The sequence below is a fragment of the Chenopodium album genome, chromosome 24, assembly GCF_948465745.1.
Source record: "Chenopodium album chromosome 24, dcCheAlbu1.1, whole genome shotgun sequence".
Classification (NCBI taxonomy): domain Eukaryota; kingdom Viridiplantae; phylum Streptophyta; class Magnoliopsida; order Caryophyllales; family Amaranthaceae; genus Chenopodium; species Chenopodium album.
Window position 1 is genome coordinate 31,852,650 of NC_137857.1, and position 22,173 is coordinate 31,874,822.

Consider the following 22,173-nt stretch of genomic DNA (forward strand, 5'->3'; position numbering starts at 1 on the left):
ATCTCCACTCGTACAAGGGACTCGGGTTACGATGACAAACAGGAATCTCTCTTGGGGCATGCGGGGTCTCGCAAGAGCTGGGAATAACCTTCTAGGAGGTTGTGCTTGGAAGGTAGGGAACGGAAACTCTATTCTGGCAGGGAAGGACAGGTGGATGGAAGGTAAGGTTCCGGTCTTTAATTCTAACATCACGCTTCAGCACGCAAAAACATGGAAGGTTAGCCACTTTTAGAACACTCATACTCACGATTGGAACCACATGCGCTTGATCTCTACTTTCGAGCCCAATGATGCTTCGGTTATCGCTAGCTTGGAATTACCAGAACAACCTCAGGACGACTACATGTTCTGGAATTTTCACAGGCCAGGAAGATTCACAGTTAAATCTGGGTATTTATACCTTAAGCGTTCTTCCATGCCCTTGGGGGCTATTGGACGGGAGGATATGTTTAAGGTTCTTTGGTCCCTCACCATTCTCCCTAAGTGGAAACTTTTCATATGGAAACTTCTCTGGAATGGAATAGCAACAAAAAGTAACTTGGGGAGACGGGGGATTCAGATTTCTATGGTTTGCGACCTGTGTGGGTCGCAGGAGGAGGATTTACAACATCTGTTCAGATTTTGCATTGCTGCTTGGGATGTTTGGAGGGGTGGAATCTTGCAGATCCACTCAGAAGCTAACGCAGACCAATCCTTTCAGGATTGGGTTCTGTATCATATCCGCCTATATTTAGGTCAGGATGGTCATGCTGGTCATAGGACCACTTTTTTTTTTTATTGCGACTCTTTGGGGCTTGTGGTTGGCAAGGAATAACAGGGTTTTTAGACCTTCAACACAGGCTAACCTGTCAACACCGGCGATTATTTCAGAGGGGTTGCGACAACAGGGTTTGTTTTCTAGCAAACTTGAGATGAGTCTAAGATCTTTGCACCCGCCAAAGATGGTCGAGGACTACCCGCCTGGATTTATGCGTGTTGTACTTTCCAATGATGGAATGAATGTGACCCCAACGGTTATTCTGGTTGATGGATCTTGGCATAAGCAAACTCATAGATCAGGGATGGGCTGGTGCCCTAAGAGTAGTGATCCGAGGGATCGGGGTCAGCAGCAGGGGGGAGCTAGCAGCGGTTTGGCCCACTCTGCTCTACACACGGAGATGAACGCTTGTCTACAGGGTTTACATTGGGCAACAGCAAAGTCTTTGACAGCGGTTACCATATACACGGACTCAGCGTCAATGATTCTACTACTGAGGAATCCACAGGTAAGTGATATTGGTCTTCGTTGGACGGCAGACCGAATTCGACAGATGAGTACATGCTTTGATTGGTGCTGCATCCATAAGGTGCCACGGGAATTGATCCAGAAAGCTCATGACTTAGCCAATACAGCTTGCAATAGTCTTTCGTCCTTTAATAATTATATGTAATTTGCTTAAGCTTATGTCAAAAAAAAAAAAAAAAAAAAATATAAGTGGACTTTGGATCAATTTATGATTTTAGTTTCAAACCATTATTAACTTCACGACAATTATCTTTGAAATTTAAGAGTATGATAGATGATTTATTGTCTAAGGCGGGTTAGATGTACAAATAATTATCTCCAATCACCTCATGATATGTTGTACAACGATGGACTTTTTGTTACTTTGTTATACCACCTCCTCCTATAAAGTTAATAATTATAATTTGTGCATACTTGTTATTTCGTATTGTACTCTGTATTATTTTATTTGAAAGGAGGGGCGTGATATTTAGTGATGAACAATCAGTTAGACTGTTACTACTTCGTATTTTATAATAATACCCTCTACATCTATACTCAGTTAATCATGTTTTTTTTTCCCCCAAATTGTGAATAATTGTGAATAATACCCTCTACATCTATACCTATGTAAAGACGTTTTCTCTTATACATTGATGATGATTGATGATTTATTCCCCAAATTGTGAATAACTGTACGAACATTAATCTAGTAGCAGAAAAATCTTTTGGAAGGGATCGAGTAATAAAAAATATTATGTACTTCCTTTCAAAAAAAAAAAAAAAAAAAATTATGTACTTGAATAGTGCATGAGTTCCTTAGATAACAAGTCCTATGAAATTAAAGTAGTTAATTGTTAGATATTATAATACTGTACCTGTAAATAATGGCAAGATGGTAAGAATTTATGAAAATTGATTTTTAACACACCCTTAATTGATTTTGGCACACCTCTATGTGAGAAGAGCATAGAAAATTGTGCTCGAGCATAGGGGTGTGCCAAAATCAATGAAGGGTGTGTCAAAATCATTTCCCAGAATCTACTACTAAAAAGGGATAGCACTAATCATACTCTAAACGACCATAATGTAACTTAAGCTATAAATAGCATTGAATAAACAAGTCTTGAAGCTCAATCCTCGATCAAATCATTATGTAACTTAGACTACAATGTTAATAAAATAACAAAATATATGAAACTCACAATGTCAACCTCAATGTGACACTATATATAAATATACAAGCTTATAATAATACATTTGCATTTGTACTTTGTACCCTACCTTTCTAATTCTAACCAAGAAGTCACCTAAGCTAAGCAACAAACAATAGGCCAAAAATGATGAACTCTAATCACCATCACAAGAAATGGGAGAAGCTAAGCGGCCAAAACGATTGGGAAGGCCTCTTAGACCCCCTCGATATCGATCTCCGTCGAAACATCATCCACTATGGAGAGAAGGCTCAAGCATGCTACGACACCTTCGACAGCACGAAAATATCGAAATATGCCGGTAGTAGTCGTTTCTCTAAGAAGAATTTCTTCTCAAAAGTAGGGCTAGCAAATGGACGGCCTTACAAGTACCGCGTTACTAAGTTCTTGTACGCAACTTCGGGGATAGCTTTGCCTGATGCATTTTTGTTTAAGTCACTTTCGAGGGAGGCTTGGAGTAAGGAGTCTAATTTTATAGGGTATGTAGCCGTGGCGGAGGACGAGTCAGTGGCCATGTTAGGGAGGAGGGATATTGTTATTGCTTGGAGAGGGACTATTCAATCGTTAGAGTGGGTTAATGACTTGCAATTTCTTCAAGTTTCGGCTTCGAGTATACTTGGTAAGGGTGATGGGAATGATGATCCTAAGGTGCATGAAGGATGGTACTCGGTTTATACTTCGGAAGATCCTAAATCGCCTTTTAACAAGACTAGTGCAAGATCCCAAGTAAGATTATAATTGCTTCATTCTATCATCCTTTACTATTTGTTGTTTTGTAAATTTTTTTTTTTGAAGATCTTGGTTTTCATTCAAGATGTACATATGTGTTGTAGCATCACTATCAATTTAAAAAGACAAAGAGATACATTTATACGAAGTATATGTTTGCGATCACATGTTATATAAGGATGATAGTGGAGAATTGTAATTCTCCTCGAGTGAGATTTCTCAAACAAAACAAGTTCAAGTAGCTTAGGTACATGCAACTCTAATAAATTCTAGTAAAAGTATTATTTGTTCGTGTGTGAGTTTTACCTTTATTTACACAACTATGTACACAGAATATGAAGTATATCTTTACATAATATACATTTCGTATAAACCCATATTCTTTATCATTAGATAAGACTTAAAATGTTTAATTAGGTAAAAAAAAGCGATTGACCACAATTATATCTAATTAATAATTACAAAAATATAGTTTTTTTTTTTCCTATATTGGTGCAAAACAATGTATCCTTCAATACTCGAAACCAAATGATGTATATTGTATGTATGTGATCACAACATATATTATCTCAAGCCAACAATACATTTTTTTTTTCAAAATAATCATACCTATATAAAATCGAACATACTAATAAATTTCTTAAAAAGTCAATATTAAATTTCATTTTCCTTATTTGATTTGCAGGTTCTTGAGGAACTCCAAAATCTAGTAGAACAATACAAAGATGAAGAGATCAGCATAACCATAACCGGTCACAGTTTAGGTGCAGCCCTAGCTACACTAAACGCGGTTGATATAGTTGCCAACCACCTAAACAAACCCAAAGATTTCCCCATAAAATCATACTTAGTAACAGCCATAATATTCGCGAGCCCTAGAGTAGGAGACTCCGATTTCAAAAAGATTTTCTCAAAGTATGACAAACTTAAGCTCTTAAGGGTACGTAACACCTTTGACATCGTACCAAACTACCCTTTACTAGGGTATTCCGACGTTGGCCAAGAGTTGGTGATTGACACGACTAAGTCTCCGTACTTGAAGACCCCCGGTACGTTCACAAATTGGCATAATATGGAGGCATATTTGCACGGAGTTGCAGGAACACAAGGTAGTAAGGCGGCGTTTAAGTTGGTAGTTGATCGCGATATTGCACTTGTAAATAAGTCGATGGATAATTTGAAGGATGAGTATCTTATACCGGTTGCTTGGTGGATTTTGAAGAATAAAGGAATGGTTCAACAGCCTAATGGTTCTTGGTTATTGATGGATCATGAAATGGATGATGAAGATGATTATATTGACTTTGACCTTTTCATATAATAACATCAATTTTAATCCAATTATAAAATGTGTAATATTTGAGTTATGGGTCAAAAGGAGTACATTTAATTTGGACCTTTTTAGAGCTCGTTGACATTGAGTTTGTGTCTTTTAGTGTTTCCCTTTTGGGTGTTTGGTTTCGATTTTTGTTGTTTGGATTATCTGACCTTTCGAGTGTATGATTTTTTTTTTTTTTCATGGATTCTTAAAATTTAAATGTGTATCTATACAATTCTTTCAATTTATGATTGAAATGTCTTTTAAACATTATGTAAACTTATTTCTACAATAGAAATGTACTCTTTGAACTTTAATATACATACTCCGTATCGTAAATCAACGAGGTTTTATTTGGGAATGAATGCGACATATATACTAGAATAATTCGTGAATGCTCATATCCTCAGCAGTCTATTAGCCCATTAGGGAATGTGTACTGTATTCTTCTAGAAAATTTATCATGTTGTGCATGAGTGAGGAAAATCTATTCGATTATGCACCGAAAGAAATTATATATGTTAATCCGTGAAGACAACTAATACATATTGTTCCTAGATAGATGTAGATTTGGTGATAATTGACTCAACCTTGACCAATCAGTGGTGAGGGACCTTAGGGTGATGCACGTCTTTCCATCTTATTTGAACTCATCAATCTTGTAGAACCAAATTGACCAACCAAAAAGTTACTTTTGCGTTTAGCATCCATATAGTTTTAGCAAGTTAAGCTGTTATTAGCCCTGAATTGGACTTAGTAGACGAATTGTTGTATAGTCCCAAACTACGACTCTCATCACAACAATCGAAGTATATTTTAATAACCACGCAATAATAGTTACTTGTCATTAAAACAAAAGACAGGTCTGATTATTATTGTTTTAAGTAGAAGAAACTATCCCCTAAAAAAAAAAAAAAAAAAAAGTAGAAGAAACTAAATGACAACCAACCTTAAAATTTGCTAATGGCTTATGAATTAGCGCTAAATTGAATAAATTAGCGTGACAAGATTGGCCAATTATTCCCCCCAAATTTAATTGAAGCACTGATTTGATGACTTGTTTTAAGGTGCACGACAATCCCAGCTTATTTGATCCGTTTATATTTGTATAATTGTATTTGTATGAAAACAACGTTAGCAAAGTTAGCGTATTTAGCTTGTTGAGTGCTTTTTTTTGGTCGGTTGAAGCAATCGGCTCAGCAACCTGGAATTTAATTAATTACTAATTCCACAATTATATGTAATGTTATACTCGTATACCGTACTACTTCTATTGGAAGTTTATTGTGTCTTAACAATTATGATTTATGAATGAATAATGTACATAATTTATGGCTCAATTTTTAAAAGGATTGTGTCTTTAATTCATTATTATTTGTTTAAATTTTGATTTGTAATAGTTCAACGCTTTTGACATTGCTTCAAGGGAATAGTTCATTTATAAGAGTAACACATGACAATCATTGATCAAACTATGGTTTAAAGTTTGATTTTAATTAGATTGATTTTAAATGCTTGATTTTAGGCATGTTTGATTCTGAAAACTTGTAACATAAGCCGATTTTATTAACCTCTGGTTGACCCTAAATTTATATGTTGTTAAAATGTATCCAGCATGATAAGATAAGAGTTGAGCTTGGTAACAAAAGACCCTTTTAAAAGGAGGTCAAGAATTAGATCTTTTATGTACTTTTGTACATATGTAGCTATTGGTGATACACTTACACTTTGGTTGGTTTTGATATCTACAAGTAACTAAAGATTAGTTAAGATCCAATTGTAAGTTTTGATATGTTCAAATAATGAGCACATGCAATATTGGTGAAAAGATCAAAATAATTGTAAAAAAAAAAAAGGTCAAAATAAACCTTAGTCTTTATACGGAGTATAATTGTCTAAAATATGGTAGATTTTTCATAGAAAGAGTCTAGTTGAATACTTTAACAACTTTACATACTATCTTATTCGCCTTTTTTTTTTCTTCTAAATATTTTCTATGGTATAATCTTGATAATGACGTTCCTTTTTTTTTTGAGGGGATGATAATAACGTTCCTAATTTGTCTAAAAACATTGTTTTTAAATTTATTTCCTTAAATTTTCTTAAAAAATGTCAATTTGCTACTCCCTCCGTCTTTTTATTAAATGCCTATTTCTAATATTTATTACTCACAAAATAAAGAGAAATGAGTCTCTAATAAAAGGACGGAAGGAGTAATTAAGCGAACATTATTTATATCATTATTTGTCAATTAATTAGCATTGGCCTTGTCATTTCTGAAATAATTAATTAAGCCTCATGCATGGTAGATTCAAATAAGTTTAAATCAATAATAAGTTCTTATTACAAGCCTAACTCTCAAGTAGTGTTGCAAGTTATTACTCAATTACCTAGTTTTTGTTTAAAGAGTGTCTAAATAAAGAGCTATTTACCCCCTAAACTTAGCATTTTAGTAAGTGCATGTCCAAAGAGCTACCAAGTCATACAATTTTATATTATGCAAACAGATATAACTTTTGACATTGTTACTCTATTTGATCAAATAAACCTTGAATTAGTAAAAGTTTTGGTCCACCATTTTAGTATAAATCTATATCTTTCAAGTATATACTGACAGCTCTTGTTGATTTATAACAAATAATATATGAAAGATCATGCTGGCAATGCCGTATACCTTATGTAATAATAATGTATGTATAGATTAGCATAAGTGATAGATCTATATATAGTTTAAAGAGAGCATGTCACATCCTTGCCTTTCTATTCCAAGAAAAAGCCTAAGCTAGATAAGCCTTATCGACGCGATCATGTTTTCCTTTGTCAAACGTTTCTTCCGCAAAAAATTCTCCAAAGTCCCTACACCTCCTAAATGGAGACCTAATAGCACCAGCCACCACTCGAGCTCCGATGATGGTTACATAGCCGATAGATGGGAACTTCTAATGGGTCAAAATCATTGGGAAGGCCTACTCGAGCCACTTGACAATGAGCTCCGAAGATCTATAATCTACTATGGAGAGATGGCTCAGGCAACCTATGACACGTTTATACGAGATAAATACTCTAAATATGCGGGTGCTAGTCGTTTTAATAAGAAAAACTTCTTCGCCAAGTTAGGTCTTGAATTAGGTCATCCCTACAAGTACCGCGTTACAAAGTTCTTTTATGGAACTTCGGGGATAGAAATGCCTGATGCCTTCTTATTTAAGCCATTCTCGTCTATTGAGCCATGGAGCAAGGATACAAATTTTATGGGGTACATCGCAGTGGCTGATGATGAGTCTGTGGAGTTGTTGGGAAGAAGGGAGATTGTAGTGGCATGGAGAGGGAGTGTACAATTCTTAGAGTGGCTAAATGATTTTCAATTTTTGCAAGTTTCGGCATCTGGTATGTTTGGGCATGAAGGTGATGATGGTGAGCCCGAGGTGCATCAAGGGTGGCACTCCATCTATACTACCGAGAATTTATTATCGCCCTTTGAAAAGACAAGTGCAAGAGACCAGGTTAGTCGTCCTACTTTCTAGTGGTTGTTTGATTCACATAAGAAGTAAATTAGCATAGGATTTCCAACTTCCTCGATCTTACCTATACTATGCAAACCATTTTATTTTATATAAGTTACTTCTTTTGTATTGAAATTAAATAGAACATTTGCATGCATTAGAAATATATTGCTGTTTATTTGAATGATTTATAAATCGTAAGAAAAATACTCTGTATTATTATGGTCATGCAACGCATATATATCCATTTAGATATCTCGTACTAAATATAAAGTTAAATAAAAGAAAGAGCTGTCATAGATAGAATAATTAAGACTTAGTATTAAAACTTTGTACTAAATTGCATATATACTTAAGGTTTGTTGGAGTATGCGGGACACGACTTGGCCTTGACTTCATCAGTTTAATGCACTGCTTAATTTAATTAGTCAATAGTCCCATTTGCTAACATAATGGACAACATGAAGGGTGTACGGATGCTAAACATACAAGTACTATTGTAGTGTAAGACTACTTCATCAACTATTAGTATTTCGATCCCTAAAAAGTTAATATAATTAAAATACTACGAAAAATTTACGGTTTTTTCACCAAATGCCCTTGAATTTTTCAAAAATTCACCAAATACCCTCAAGTTTTTCAAAATTCACCAAATACCACTGACGTTTGTTAATATTCACACCGTGACCTTAAAATACTATTAACGTTAAAGTTCCGTTAGCAATAAAATTTAATTCACCAAATGCCCTAACTTTGTTAAATAATTAAACAAAATACCCTTATTTTTGGAAAATACAACGTCTAGTTTGAAATTTAAGGAAAATAGTCATTAGTTTTAATTCTCACCCTTATTTTGCATAAATACTCGATACATAGCTTCCCTCTCATTTGCTTAACCACAAATTTTAAAAACCATGAGTTATCAATCTAAATCATCCCCCTCAATGTATGAGTACTTTTGTGTAAGAGTTGCAAACATCCTCTATTCGTAAAAAGAAGTGTCGGAGACCTCGCAAACAGAGAAAAATAGGGCTAAATGAAATAGAGGTGATTACTTTTACGGGCTTGGGCAGAAAACAAATCGAGCTATAGTTCATATTTATCCAGCGAAATTTAAATAACAAACTCAAGCTCCTTTTATGCGGTTTGACAATTAGTCTATACCCATCATAGTAAACAGTCTGGGCTTGTTTGCGGGCTAACGGATGCAGATTTCTTATTGCAAATTTTCTCCTACAACAAGATTTGTTTGCAACTCTTACACAAAAGCTCTCATACATTGAGGAGGATGATTTAGGGCCTGTTCACATTTACTTAATTTCAGTTCAGTTCAGTTCAGTTCAGTTCAGCTCCAATCAGTTCAGTTCAGTTCAGTTCAGTTCCAATCAGTTCAGTTCAGCTCTTAATTTACCTCTCACATAAAATATTCATTTCAGCTCAATTCAGTTCAGTTCAGTTCAATTCAGTTCAGTTCCAATCAGTTCAGTTCAGTTCAGTTCAGCTCCAATCAGTTCAGCTCCAATCAGTTCAGCTCAATTCAGTAAATATGATCAGGCCCTTAGATTGATAACTCATGGTGTTAAAAATTTGTTGTTAAGCAAATAAGAGGGATGCTATGTATCGAGTATTTATGGAAAAAAAGGGTGAGAATCAAAACTAACAGCTAGTTTCCTTAAATTTCAAACTAGACGTTGTACTTCCAATTATAAGGGTATTTTGTGTAATTATTTAACAAAGTTAGGGCATTTGGTGAATTTAATTTTATTGCTAACGGAATTTTAACGTCAAGAGTTGTTTGAGGTCACGGTGTGAAAATTAGCAAACGTCAGTGGTATTTGGTGAATTTTGAAAAACTTGAGGGTATTTGGTGAATTTAATAGGTAGTTGTTTTCAAAACACGCACTTTAATTGGTAGTTTTTGACAAAATTTCAAAAATTTTATATGACTATATATCTTTAATTTATATATGAATAATATAAGTAAAATTAGTCTAGGGGGGTAAGGTTAGTGCTCAGAGTCAATAAGACTAAGTTGTTTTTAAGTTTTAAGTTACTTTATTTTATTTTTATTATTTGATCATAATATATGGTCTAGGGTTACATTATTTAACTTTGATAAAAGTTACAAAACCTAATCATGGCAGGTTCTAACAGAGCTTACAAAACTGGTGGAGCAATACAAGGACGAAGAGATCAGCATAACAGTAACCGGCCACAGTCTAGGCGCGGCTCTTGCAACATTGAACGCAGCTGACATCGTCACAAACAAAATCAACCAGCGTAAAAACTCCCCAAATTCCAAACCTTGCAAAGTAACAGCCATAGTATTTGCTAGCCCTCGTGTTGGAGATGCAAACTTTAAGAAAACATTGTTAAAATATGACGACCTTGGAATCTTGCGTGTACGTAATGCACAAGATTTTGTCCCTAACTATCCCTTAATCGATTATGTTGATGTCGGGGAGGAGTTAACAATCGATACAACTCAATCGGCCTATTTGAAAAACCCGGGGCTTCTTTCGGTCTCACATAACCTTGAGGTTTACTTGCACGGTGTGGCGGGTACTCAAGTGAGTAGTGAAGAAGGGTTTAAGTTGGTTGTGGAACGTGACGTCGCATTATTGAACAAGTTCTTTGATTGCTTGAAAGATGAGTACCTTGTTCCTGTTAATTGGTGGGTGTTGAAACACAAAAGTATGGTTCAACAAAATGATGGTTCTTGGATGCTAATGGATCATGAAATGGAGGATGATGATTGAGAATTATTTCATTTTCATAATATATTACCTCTGTTCAGGGTGTTGTTCGTATGCATCCGTTCTAAAATTGCAACAAATGAATATTTTATATCTCACATAAAATAACACTTTGTTGTAATTAAAAAAAATGAACCGAGGTAGTATGATAAGACATGGATATATATTGTTTAAAAAGAAATAATTTTCTATGATGGATGCATGTTTTGGAATCCATTAATGGAATCTGTATACAATTATGTGTGTTTCGTCAATTTTTTTTTTTATTTATTTTTTTATTATTCTTGTACTCCGTATAATTCTAAGTTATTTTCTAAGATGTAAGAATATGACCTTGTGTATTTTCATTTTTTAATTAAGAAAAATTGATAAGAATAATCCCAACTTTTGCTCGATATGCCCAAAATAATCTCAACTTTCGATTATTTTTTAATAATTCGAACTTTAATGTAAATTTGCTCGATTTCCGGCGTTTTCATGATATAATAATAATAATAATAATAATAATAATTAAAAACATTAAATAGGTAGAGACTACTGACTAGCCAAAAAAAAAAAAAAAAAGCAAGTAACATGGAGTAATTATAAAAAAGAAAACTCAGAGTAAAAATTTACCACTTTCCGCTAGCCTTATTTACTATAACATGTACTTGTGTGAATAAAATTCAACCATAATTATACGAATTCCTGCCAAAAGATTTTCACTCTTTCTTCCACCAATAGTAATTGCTTCCAAAACTCTACTTCTCTTTCTCTTTCTCTAAAGGTAACTTATGCAAAAATGGCAAAGAAATGCCATTGTTGTGAAATTATGGAGAATTACCATTATTGGCTTCATTTTCCTTCAACTAATCACCGGTTTATCGTGATTATAGCTCAGAATTTTCTTCAAGAACTGGTAATTTACTCGTCATTAATACTTTTTTATGTTGAATTTATCTTCTTTTGTTAGAAGATTTCTCAAAATTTGATAGAAGTTTATTTATTTTTTTGGACACCAAAATTTGATAGAAGTTAAACAAAGTGGAACACAATTTGTAATTTCTAATAACGAAAATTATATATAATTATTCATGTAGTATAGCATGTGAGAGTTTAATTTGTCTGTTAGATTTATCTCAAACTGTACTTCAAACTTATCAACATTTTTAATAAATTAGTAAAAGATAAATATAGAATGAGTTTGAATTTGCCATATTATTTGTGCATTTGCTAGTGTTATTTTGTGAATCTTGTTTGTTAAGTTACAAAATGGTTATTAAAGTCAACCACATTAGTTCATTAATTGTACATTAGTTAGCTTAGAAGTTAGAACTTTAAATGGCTCAATTTTAACAAATAATATAGTCAAGTGGAATCTCGTTTGTTAGATTAGTTTCGGGATGTTTCAAAATATCACAATTTCATAAATTTTGGAAAATGTAATCATATAAAGACAAACTTCCCATACACAAATTGTGCATTAACTAGCTTAAAATTTCAAATGGATAAATTTATATAAAAACAGATGAAGTATTAAATTTGATTGGCATTTAATTACCCAAGCTCATCACTTTTTTTTTTTTTTTTTTTTTTTTTTTTTTTTTTTTTTTTTTTTTTTTGTTTTGGTAGAAAATTCCTCAAAAGTTCATAGAATGTTTCAAAGAGGAACTCTCAACATGGTGTACACTAATCGGACCAAATGAGAACAAATGGAGAGTAAAGTTTGTTAGTGGTACGAAATTCTCAGATGGATGGGAGAAGTTTGTTAGTGATCATGGAGTTGAAGTCAATGATATTGTGGTGTTTCATTATGCTGGAGATTCTTCGTTTAAAGTCTCTATATTCGATGAGGAGAATGGTTGCGAAAGGGAGGGCTCTCACTTTGCGAGTAATACTTCTACCTCGCACAAAGTTACTTGTACGAGTACTTTGCATTTTAACTGGGCTGATAACAATAATGGTTCGAGTACGAGTACTCCTGCTCCTACTCCTGCTCCTACTCCTACTCCTCCTCCTGCTCCTGCTCCTGCTGCTGTTGGAAGTTCGCAGAAGCCAATTGTGATTGATGAGGAAAACGAAGATGATCAAGATGATTCTGTGTACCAGCCTGTTTGGAGATGCAGAACGAGGGCAAGATCATGTTTCTCTACCACAGGTTATAACACCATCTTTTAGACATTAACTATACATAATAATGTACTCAGTGATTGAAATAGCATGTTTCAGGTAAAGGTTGAAGGTTTATCTGAAAGTTCGGATAGTGTCACATTATCATCGATTTGTATTTGCTGGGGGGGGGGGGGGGGGGGGATGTTGAACTGTGGACATCGGTTATCTGCATGACTGCATATGGCTCGGTGAAACTGTTTTTGTTGGATCGATCGTGAGTGATGTTTTTGTTGAACATTTTTAAAGATTGTCTATAGAGAAATAGCAGTAGCAGAGGAGCAGTATATGCTCAAAACAGAGTTTTTTGCTTCTTTCGGTAGTGTTACTGGCCATACATCTTTGACTTTTGAGTTCAATAATCTGAAATAAGGGTGAAAAAATGCTCTCTTGGGCTAATGGTCACTGAATCAGATTTCATCGATCCAATTTGTGATCACGCTACTGATTTAGATGACTGATATAAAGCAAATTCGGTGAAATGGATCATAAGCAATTCAATTGCACATTTTCATAAGAATGGACAAGCCATCTTTTAAGGCATCATATAGGAAAATGGTATAGCAAAAACATGGGGAATTTCCTGTCAGTGTCATACTACTCACAGAAGACCTGAAATTTATAATCAGACGAATTTGTATTTGAAATAGTATAGTAGAGAAGTCTATATGTGCCTTAGAATGATGTTATGAGTTGGAGGTACAATATATAAAATAATCTTTGGTGGGTGACTAATATCATGGAGATTGTATGGTAATAGTCGTGTAATGGTTGATTATTTGTTGTATTATTAGTCATTTTAAGCTGATGTTGATGTAGTAGTAAGGCTCCCTTTATTACATGCTAGAAATTAGATAAGCTATTACTATTACCTTGAATGAAGGCCTGACTCATACCTTCAAAAAAATAATAGGCAGCAGATGTTATTAATATTGTTATTCTTTTCTAAATTGATAAATTTTCAGCATGTTATTATGCATACAGAAAAAACTCCGGCACTCAGATTAAGCTACATATCTAATAGGAGGGATCCTACAGATGAAGAAAAGGAAAGAGCTTCAGAAAAGGCTACCAGATTTATGGAGGCGATTGAGAGGCAGAACAAGATTCAGAGCGTGCCTATGTTTCAGATAACCTTAATGCCTTCACATGTTACTAAACATTCTAAACTGGTTTGTTTTCTTTTCTATACCCCTGAGTTCTTCTAAGTTCTAATTAATGTAAATTTTTTGTTTCACTTGTGGAAAGTGTTTAATTAATCTACTACCTCCGTTTCATATTATTTGCAACGATTAGACATTTTTCCTCTCTACTTAAAGTCAAATTGTTGCAAATAATATGTAACGGAGGTAGTATTTAAAAGTAGGAGCAACTCGAACCTCTAGTTAACATGTTAATTTTACTATCTCAAAATTCCTTATCGTAGTTCAAATGTGAACCATGACACCATCTGATCTTGTTTTTCATGCCAGGAATCCGAATATTTGGTTATAAGCTGGTTTCTTAGTAGAAACAATATTGAGATGAATTAGAAAATTGAATGGGAAGAAAATAAGTAGCAGTGCACATTAATCCTTGAATATTCACACAGATTTTCCATGGTATAGTTTATTATCCTAGCATTATTTGCTATGAAGTATGATTTACCAACTTATATATATGTGGATCTGTAAGCAGGTAATCCCAAATATATGGGCAATGGAGCATATGAGACAAGACACTCGAGACGTGAAGCTGCAGGTTGGAAAACAAAGCTGGGTTGTTGGATACAGATGGGCAGCTAATAGACCTGCTAAATTTCATCGCTACTATCTTTATCAAAACTGGTGGAACTTTGTGTTTGATAATAATTTGGAGGTGCATGATTCATGTGTGTTCGAGCTGATTCAAAAAGGGAGTTTACCTGTCTTTAACGTCTACATATTTCGTGCCATTGATAAAGGTAAGTGAAAGATCCAGGGCCGTCCCGTTAAATTTCGGGGCCCTGTTCTAAACTATAAAATGGGGCCCTAACGGAAAAAAATTATAATACTTAAATATTATATCAAAAATAAACATACAGTATTGTTAATTTTACTTCAATTCTACAAATTCCTCAAAAATCTGAAATTTAATTAGATCATATTAATCAAATAATCATATATATTTATGAATTTCATACCTTGGTTAGAAATCCATTAATCCAACTATCCCAAATCGGCAAATCCCAGCAATTAAGGCTATCGATAACTCCACAACCAAAATTCCAAAATAGAAAGATCAAATCTCATCAAACAATATATAAATCGAATTTTTTTTTTCTCCCAAAAATAATTTTGAGTAGGATTTGTAGAAAATTCTGAAATTGTTTGGAAATTTATAAATGGTAAAAAAATTAGCCGTTTGAATGTTTGATGATAAACGAAAATCAAGAGAAGTAATGGTAAGGATTGAAAACTTAATTCTCCCATTGAAAATTGGAAGAGGAAAGTGAGATAATTACTAATTATTTTTGGGTAAAATAAGAAGGTTAATGGAAATTTCATATTCAAAGTAGTGAAATTAAATTGGAGATTGGATTATTGGAATTTGGAAAGTTTGATATTGAAAATAGAAGGTATATTGATGGCAAGTAGATTGGAATTTGGAACAAAACAATAATGAGTGTAGTGAGAGAGAGTTCTAGTGAGAGAGAGTCCCAAAACACTATAGACAAACCACCAAAACCACCACCACCACCTCTCCAGCATTCAAATCACACCCAAACATCCACCACCTTCACCACCTCCCCGATAACCCCCTCCCTATCCTTTAAGGAAGCCCTCAAATATTCAACCCACCAAACGGTTCCGTCCACTGTCCAAACTTTCCCTGCAACCTCCCCTCCTCCTTCATTTGATGAGAATGATGAGTTCTTTTTGCCTCTGTCATCGGAGGAATATAGTTCTCTGTGCCTCCCTTGGGCGAATGCCATTATTTCACGAGCTAGTGGAAAATCGTTCTCTACAGAGTATTACATTCATAACATCCACAAGCTATGGAATCCAAAAGGGAGGATTTACTCCTTCCCGATTGGAAAAGGATTCTTTATTTCTAAATTGGAAGATGTAGCAGATGCGGAGCGCATCCTCACAACACGCTCATGGTTCCTAAATGGTTCGTACATAACAGTACAACAATGGAAGGCGGGTTTTAAACCATCGGAGGAAAGATGCTCTATTACTCCTGTGTGGATTGAATTGCCTGAATTACCGATTGAATTCATGACTGACTCCGTCCTCAAGAAAATTGGCAATGCAATTGGCTCCTTTGTTCGCGCCACGACGAAGCAATTGGATAATGGGAACCTGCGCTTTGCAAGACTTTTGATCCTATAAGATGGCTCAAAACCAAGAAAAAATTGGATCTGGATTGGAGCTCTCAAGCAGCAGATCGTCTATCTAGAGAATCCAACAAAGATTCCAACTCAAGTCCAAACTACCCAATCAAGTCAAGGAAAAACTAAGGGGGATAACTCAGCTCAGGGAAAGGGGGATACACCTTCCAGACAAGAATGGCGGGTTGTGAAAAACAGAGGCCAAATATCCAACGGACAAAACACCCGCCCAAAAACAAATGAGAAGGCCCCACTACAGCAGATCTCCACAAAAAATAACTTTGAGATTTTGTCTGAAAATTCGAATATTGGGACAATGACGTGTCCACAGTTAATTACTTCACCCCCCCTCTCTCATCCGCCACTTCTCTCTCCTCTCCCACTCTTACAAACTTGTCACTTCACCTTCCCTCTACTCCCCAATTTTCTGCTATACTCTCTGAAACACGCCGCCTTCTCACCTCTTGTCATCTCACTAGACCTTTCTCCTTCCCTGGAAATAGTATAGCTATGTCTATTTCCAAGAATTCAAATTACTACCTTAACCTTTCTCTTCTTATACCTCCAGAATTATCACTACTCCCTCCTTCTCACCCAAACAAACACTCCCCCTCTGATTGCCAGCTCATTGTTAGCCATGACCAACCTTACTCTCAACGAGTACTTGAACAAACTGATCAGCCTCGACCCGGAGGAGATGGCAGAACAGGGAGGGTTCCTCCACCCACCGATCATACCACCGGCGATCAATCATCTCAAACTCTGCGCCGACAGAAACATCATCACAAAGACAAAACCGGTGGTGACTTTCCCCGAAACGATGATCAACCTCACGTCGTTTTATGCCCAGGGATTACAAGGGGAGTGGTATGCAATCACTCCGAGAACTCTAAGAGGCATTCTGCTGAACCCGGAGGATGTGTCGCCTCTGTTTGCAAATCTCCGAATGGCGTCGCCGGAGAATCCGTTCCGCCTACAGCCAGCTCATGTTCCATCATTGGCGGATGTGATGCTTATCAACAAACCGCTGGGTATTCTACTCAAATGGTGGATTCAACAGATGAATGTGGAGTACTCGCTCCTCACAATTCCATGGGAACTTCAGTTCATCTTAGATCCGGCCCCCGTTCTTCCGATCGAAAGAAAAGCCCTGTCAATTACCGACGAATGGCTGGTGCTTCAATCCGTCTCCGGGACAAACAACGTCAAGCTAATGCACCTAGTAAGAGAAGCACAGCAGCTAAACCTGTCAGTGGGGTGGGGGAAGCTGAAAGGCGGCGACATCGAGATGTCAGGGGTGAAAATCAAAAAGAACACGGTATCGATGTACAGTGCATTTCAGGGGAAATATGTCACCTTGGACAACAACGCGGCGTACGCATCGAAGAAGGAGATGTCACGATTACCAGAAATGAACCCAGGGATGTCTATTCTCCTTTGGAATGCTAGAGGGATAGCGAGGGATGGGTTTAAGCGCAACATCAAGCAACTCATCAGAGACCATAACCCGGACATTCTCATTCTCACTGAAACAAAAGTCACAAAAATCGCTTGCGAAGAAATTGTTGAAAATCTACCTTTTAACTCATATGAGGTGGTGGACCCGGTGGGATTTTCTGGTGGAATCCTAATCATGTGGAACTCTGGTTTCAATGACCTCTTGGTAGTCAATAAGGAGCCTCGTGCAATTCATGCTGTTGTACAGGTACATTCAAACACAAATTTTTTGATTTCTGCTATTTATGCTCCTACTTCGTATCATGCTAGATTAGAATTATGGGATAGCTTAAGACTTACTGCTAGTCATAATATTTTTCCATGGTTGGTTTGTGGAGACTTTAATGAGATTTGTGATGACCATGAAAAGTGGGGGGGAAATAAACACCCCCTACACCAGATGAGGGCTTTCAAAGATTTAATTCATGATTGTAAACTCATTGACTTAGGCTACTCTGGTCACAAATTTAACAAGCAGAAGAAGAGACCAATTTTTGAGAGACTAGATAGATACTTGGCCACAAATGACTGGATACAATACTTCCCAAACTTTGTAGTTAAGCACCTCCCAAGAATGACCTCTGATCACAATCCCCTGATCCTCTCTCTAGCTCACAAACCATCCTTCCCAGGAAGCAAACCCTTTCGATTTGAACCCTTGTGGCTAAATGAACCTGATTTCACCAACTTCCTCTCTTCAAAATGGGCTCTCTATACTCCCACCTTGGATAACAAGCTTCACCAACTCACCCCTGACCTGAAACATTGGGCTCAGAATTTGACTTTTAACCAGAAAAAAAACAAAAACCAGACTCATAGCTAGAATAAATGGGGTTCAATCAGCTTACCAGAACAACCCAAATAACACCAGGCTCTTTGATCTAGAGCAAGACCTACAACTGCAGCTGAACAAAATCCTTGATCAAGAAGAACTATTCTAGGCAGCTAGGGCCAGAACTGAGTGGTTGATCCAAGGTGACAGAAACACAAATTTTTTCCACTCCACAGCCATCATTAGAGGGAATAGAAATAGGATCCTGACTTTGAAGAATGGGATGGGTGAATGGATTGATAGCCCAGACCAAATCCAAAACCACATTGTGCAGCACTTCCAGAACTTGTTCACTTCTGAGCCCTGCTCTCCCCTCCCCCCTGTGCAGTCCTCCAGCTCCATTGACTGTTCTCACCCTGCTAACCTAACTGAAGTTAGAGATGCCCTTTTTTCCATAGGTCCCCTCAAAGCACCTGGAATAGATGGCTTTCATGCCATCTTCTTCCAATCCTCATGGGACATCATTAAGGATGACTGCCTCTTATCTGTAAACCAGGTCCTTGATAGTAAAGCCATTCCTGAACCCATGAACAGAACTATCATTTGCTTAGTCCCAAAAATCCTCTCCCCCACTCAAATCACCAGCTTTAGACCCATCAGCCTTGTTAACACCTCATACAAAATCATCTCAAAAATCTTGGTTAACAGAATAAGACCCCATTTGTACAATATCATCTCCCCAAATCAAAACAGCTTTCTAAAAGGCAGAGGTACCGAGGTGAACTACATCCTTGCATCTGAAATACTTCATTCAATGAAAAAAAGAAAGGGCAACAGGGGGATTTTTGCTCTAAAACTTGATCTTGAAAAGGCATATGACAGGCTTGAATGGTCCTTTATCCACCACTGTCTCCAATTTTTCAATTTCCACCCTTCAACCATTTCACTCATTATGTCCTGTATAACCTCTGTATCCTCAAATATTTTGATTAATGGCAAACTCTCCTCTCAGTTTTCCCCCTCTAGAGGCATAAGACAGGGGGACCCACTGTCACCTTATATATTTATCCTCTGCTTAGAATTCCTTTCAAGGAAAATCCATTCTGAGTGTCACCTTAAGAAATGGAAGCCCTTTAGATTCAGAGGAGGGAGTGTTTCTATCTCCCACCTCCTCTTTGCAGATGATGTCCTTCTCTTTGGTTTAGCTGACAAAAAGACTCTTGATTCTATTGCTGACACCTTGAAATATTTCTGTTCTCTCTCTAGGCAAAAAGTAAATGAAGAGAAGAGTAAGTTATTTTTCTCTAATAACACTTCCATGAGCATAAGGGATGATTTTGAGCAATGTCTAAATGTTAGTTCCTCAAATGACCTAGGGACCTATCTAGGCTACCCTCTGAGTGACAAGAGACCTTCTAGGAGGCATCTTTCATCCATCATTGACAAGCTAGGGAAAAAACTAGCAACTTGGAAAGCTAACCATCTTTCAAGGGGAGGTAGATTGATTCTTCTCAAATCCACCATGCTTTCAATTCCTAGATACCTTATGTCCTGCATAAAACTCCCTCAATTCATTCTAGGTAAACTAGACTCCATTTGCTCAAACTTCTTTTGGGGGGGGGGGGGGACATGAATAGAAGGAGAACAACCTGGATTGCCTGGAAGAACCTGTGCATAGAGAAGGAATTTGGGGGTCTGGGAATCTTAAACAATTTTGAAATGAACCAATTAGGCCTTGCAAGGTTGTGTTGGATGGTGGATACAAGAGTTAACTGGGCAGGAAAAATTTTGTTTGAGAAATATGTTAGGTCCAACCACAGACCCACACCTTTTAATAAGGGATCTCATATATGGGCTGCTGTAGGGAGGGGATGGGAGCTATTTAAACATAGTTTGCATTGGGAGGTGGGAAATGGGAGAAACATCAACTTCTGGGAGGATAGATGGTTACAAGCTGATAGTGTGAGGTCTCAAATTATGGGTCCCATCAGTGAGGCAGTATCAAAATCCAGCCTGAGTGATCTGTTTACTACTAATAGAAACCTCATGGAGAGTAGGATAGGGTTCCAACTGAATGAAAATATGTGGAACAGAATCCAGAGTGTTCAGTTCACACAAAATGAAGACTTTAACTTCACTGCATGGTCTAAGAAAGGAAAATTTGACACCTCCAGGGCTAGGGAATGGATAATCAAGAACAGACTACCTAACACTCACACCAGCCTCCCCCCTGATTTGGATTGGAATGCTGTTTGGAACACTAGTACCTACCCAAAAATCAAAGTTTTTCTCTGGCAGCTTGTGTGGGATAGACTTCCAACTGCAGACAACCTCCACATCAGGATCATCAAAAACACAAACTCTTGCATTTTCTGTCCAAATTTAACAGAGAATGCAGATCACATCTTCATCAACTGTCCCAGAGCTTCTGAATTTTGGCTAAACCTACCCCACCCTCCCTCATCTCCCAAAACTGCAAATGAAAGTTTCCAATTCTGGATTCTCAGAAACCTAAGAAACAATAAACCTGGCCAAAACACTATCCCATGGAACATAATTTTCAGCTTTGCCCTTTGGTTCATTTGGAAGAGAAGGAATTCATGGATTTTCTCCCACACAAATACCCTCATCACATCATCTACCTCCCAGTGCCTTTGGGCTGCTAGTGAATGGTTTTTTTCCACTTCACCATGCTCTAGATTAGAGCCCAAATCCCTGACCTGGGAAGCCCCCCCTTACCCCTTTCTCAAAATAAACATTGATGCCTCATTCCTTCCCCACACCAAACAATCAGGTTGTGCAGGTGTCTGCAGAAACAGCATGGGAACATGGATTGAGGGCTTCCATTGGCGAGGATTCTGCACGGATACTAAGGATGCTGAGCTAATGGCAATTAAACTTGCCTTAGATTGGGTGCAGGAAAGAAGATGGAGCAAATGTATCATTGAGAGTGACTGCAAGTACATCATTGATGATATTAATCAATCTGCCCAAGCTACTCTAACCCCAAAAATACTTGATTGCAGGCTGCAGCTCCAAAGGCTAACTGAGATCAGACTTTCCTATGGAGAACGAGGGAAAAATGTGGTTGCTGACATCCTAGCTAAAGATGCAAGAGAAAATCTAAGTATTTTGAATACTCAATGTAATCTTGCTGTACCACCTGACATTTGTATAAATTTGCTAGCTAAAGACATTGCTGCTAACTCTAGGGTCTGTAATTCAGAGGATGTACTTTTGTGCCAAACCCAGAGGGTTAGGCAACCTTTTGTAAACTATTTAAGTATTAATTAACCACCCTTTTTCCCTCAAAAAAAAAAGATTGGAATTTGGAAATTAAATTGCTTGCTTGGAAGTTGGAATTCTTGAGTAGTTTAGTGCGGAGATAACAATGCTGAGTTGCTGACTTTAGTTTTGTTTTTCTTTTTTTTTTTTTTTTTTTTTTTTTTAGGGTGGGCTTTAAGTAAAAATGGGCCCCATAAAATTTGGGGCCCTGTGCAGTTGGTCTGTTTGCACAGGGAAAGGGCCGGCCCTGGAAAGATCGAATAACAATAGCAAGGAAAATCGAATTATGATAACATGTACTCTGTAGTTGCTAGATAGCAAAGCTGGTTTGA

At 36.6% G+C, this 22,173-nt stretch overlaps 2 protein-coding genes and 1 pseudogene across 2 annotated transcripts; all 3 read left to right on the forward strand.

The window, feature by feature from the left end:
• The first annotated feature begins 259 nt into the window (after positions 1-259).
• LOC145610839 (uncharacterized) lies at positions 260-1,430 on the forward strand. Its single transcript, XM_081666117.1, has 2 exons — positions 260-711; positions 818-1,430. Exons 1-2 carry the CDS (start codon positions 260-262, stop codon positions 1,428-1,430), a joined length of 1,065 nt encoding a protein of 354 aa, XP_081522243.1.
• A 1,131-nt stretch (positions 1,431-2,561) lies between these two features.
• Positions 2,562-4,536, forward strand: LOC145612057 (phospholipase A1-IIgamma-like). The gene is made up of 2 exons (XM_081667434.1): positions 2,562-3,204; positions 3,893-4,536. Exons 1-2 carry the CDS (start codon positions 2,605-2,607, stop codon positions 4,526-4,528), a joined length of 1,236 nt encoding a protein of 411 aa, XP_081523560.1. The 5' UTR covers positions 2,562-2,604; the 3' UTR covers positions 4,529-4,536.
• A 2,796-nt stretch (positions 4,537-7,332) lies between these two features.
• Positions 7,333-10,787, forward strand: LOC145610841 (phospholipase A1-IIgamma pseudogene; annotated as a pseudogene).
• Positions 10,788-22,173: the final 11,386 nt, after the last annotated feature.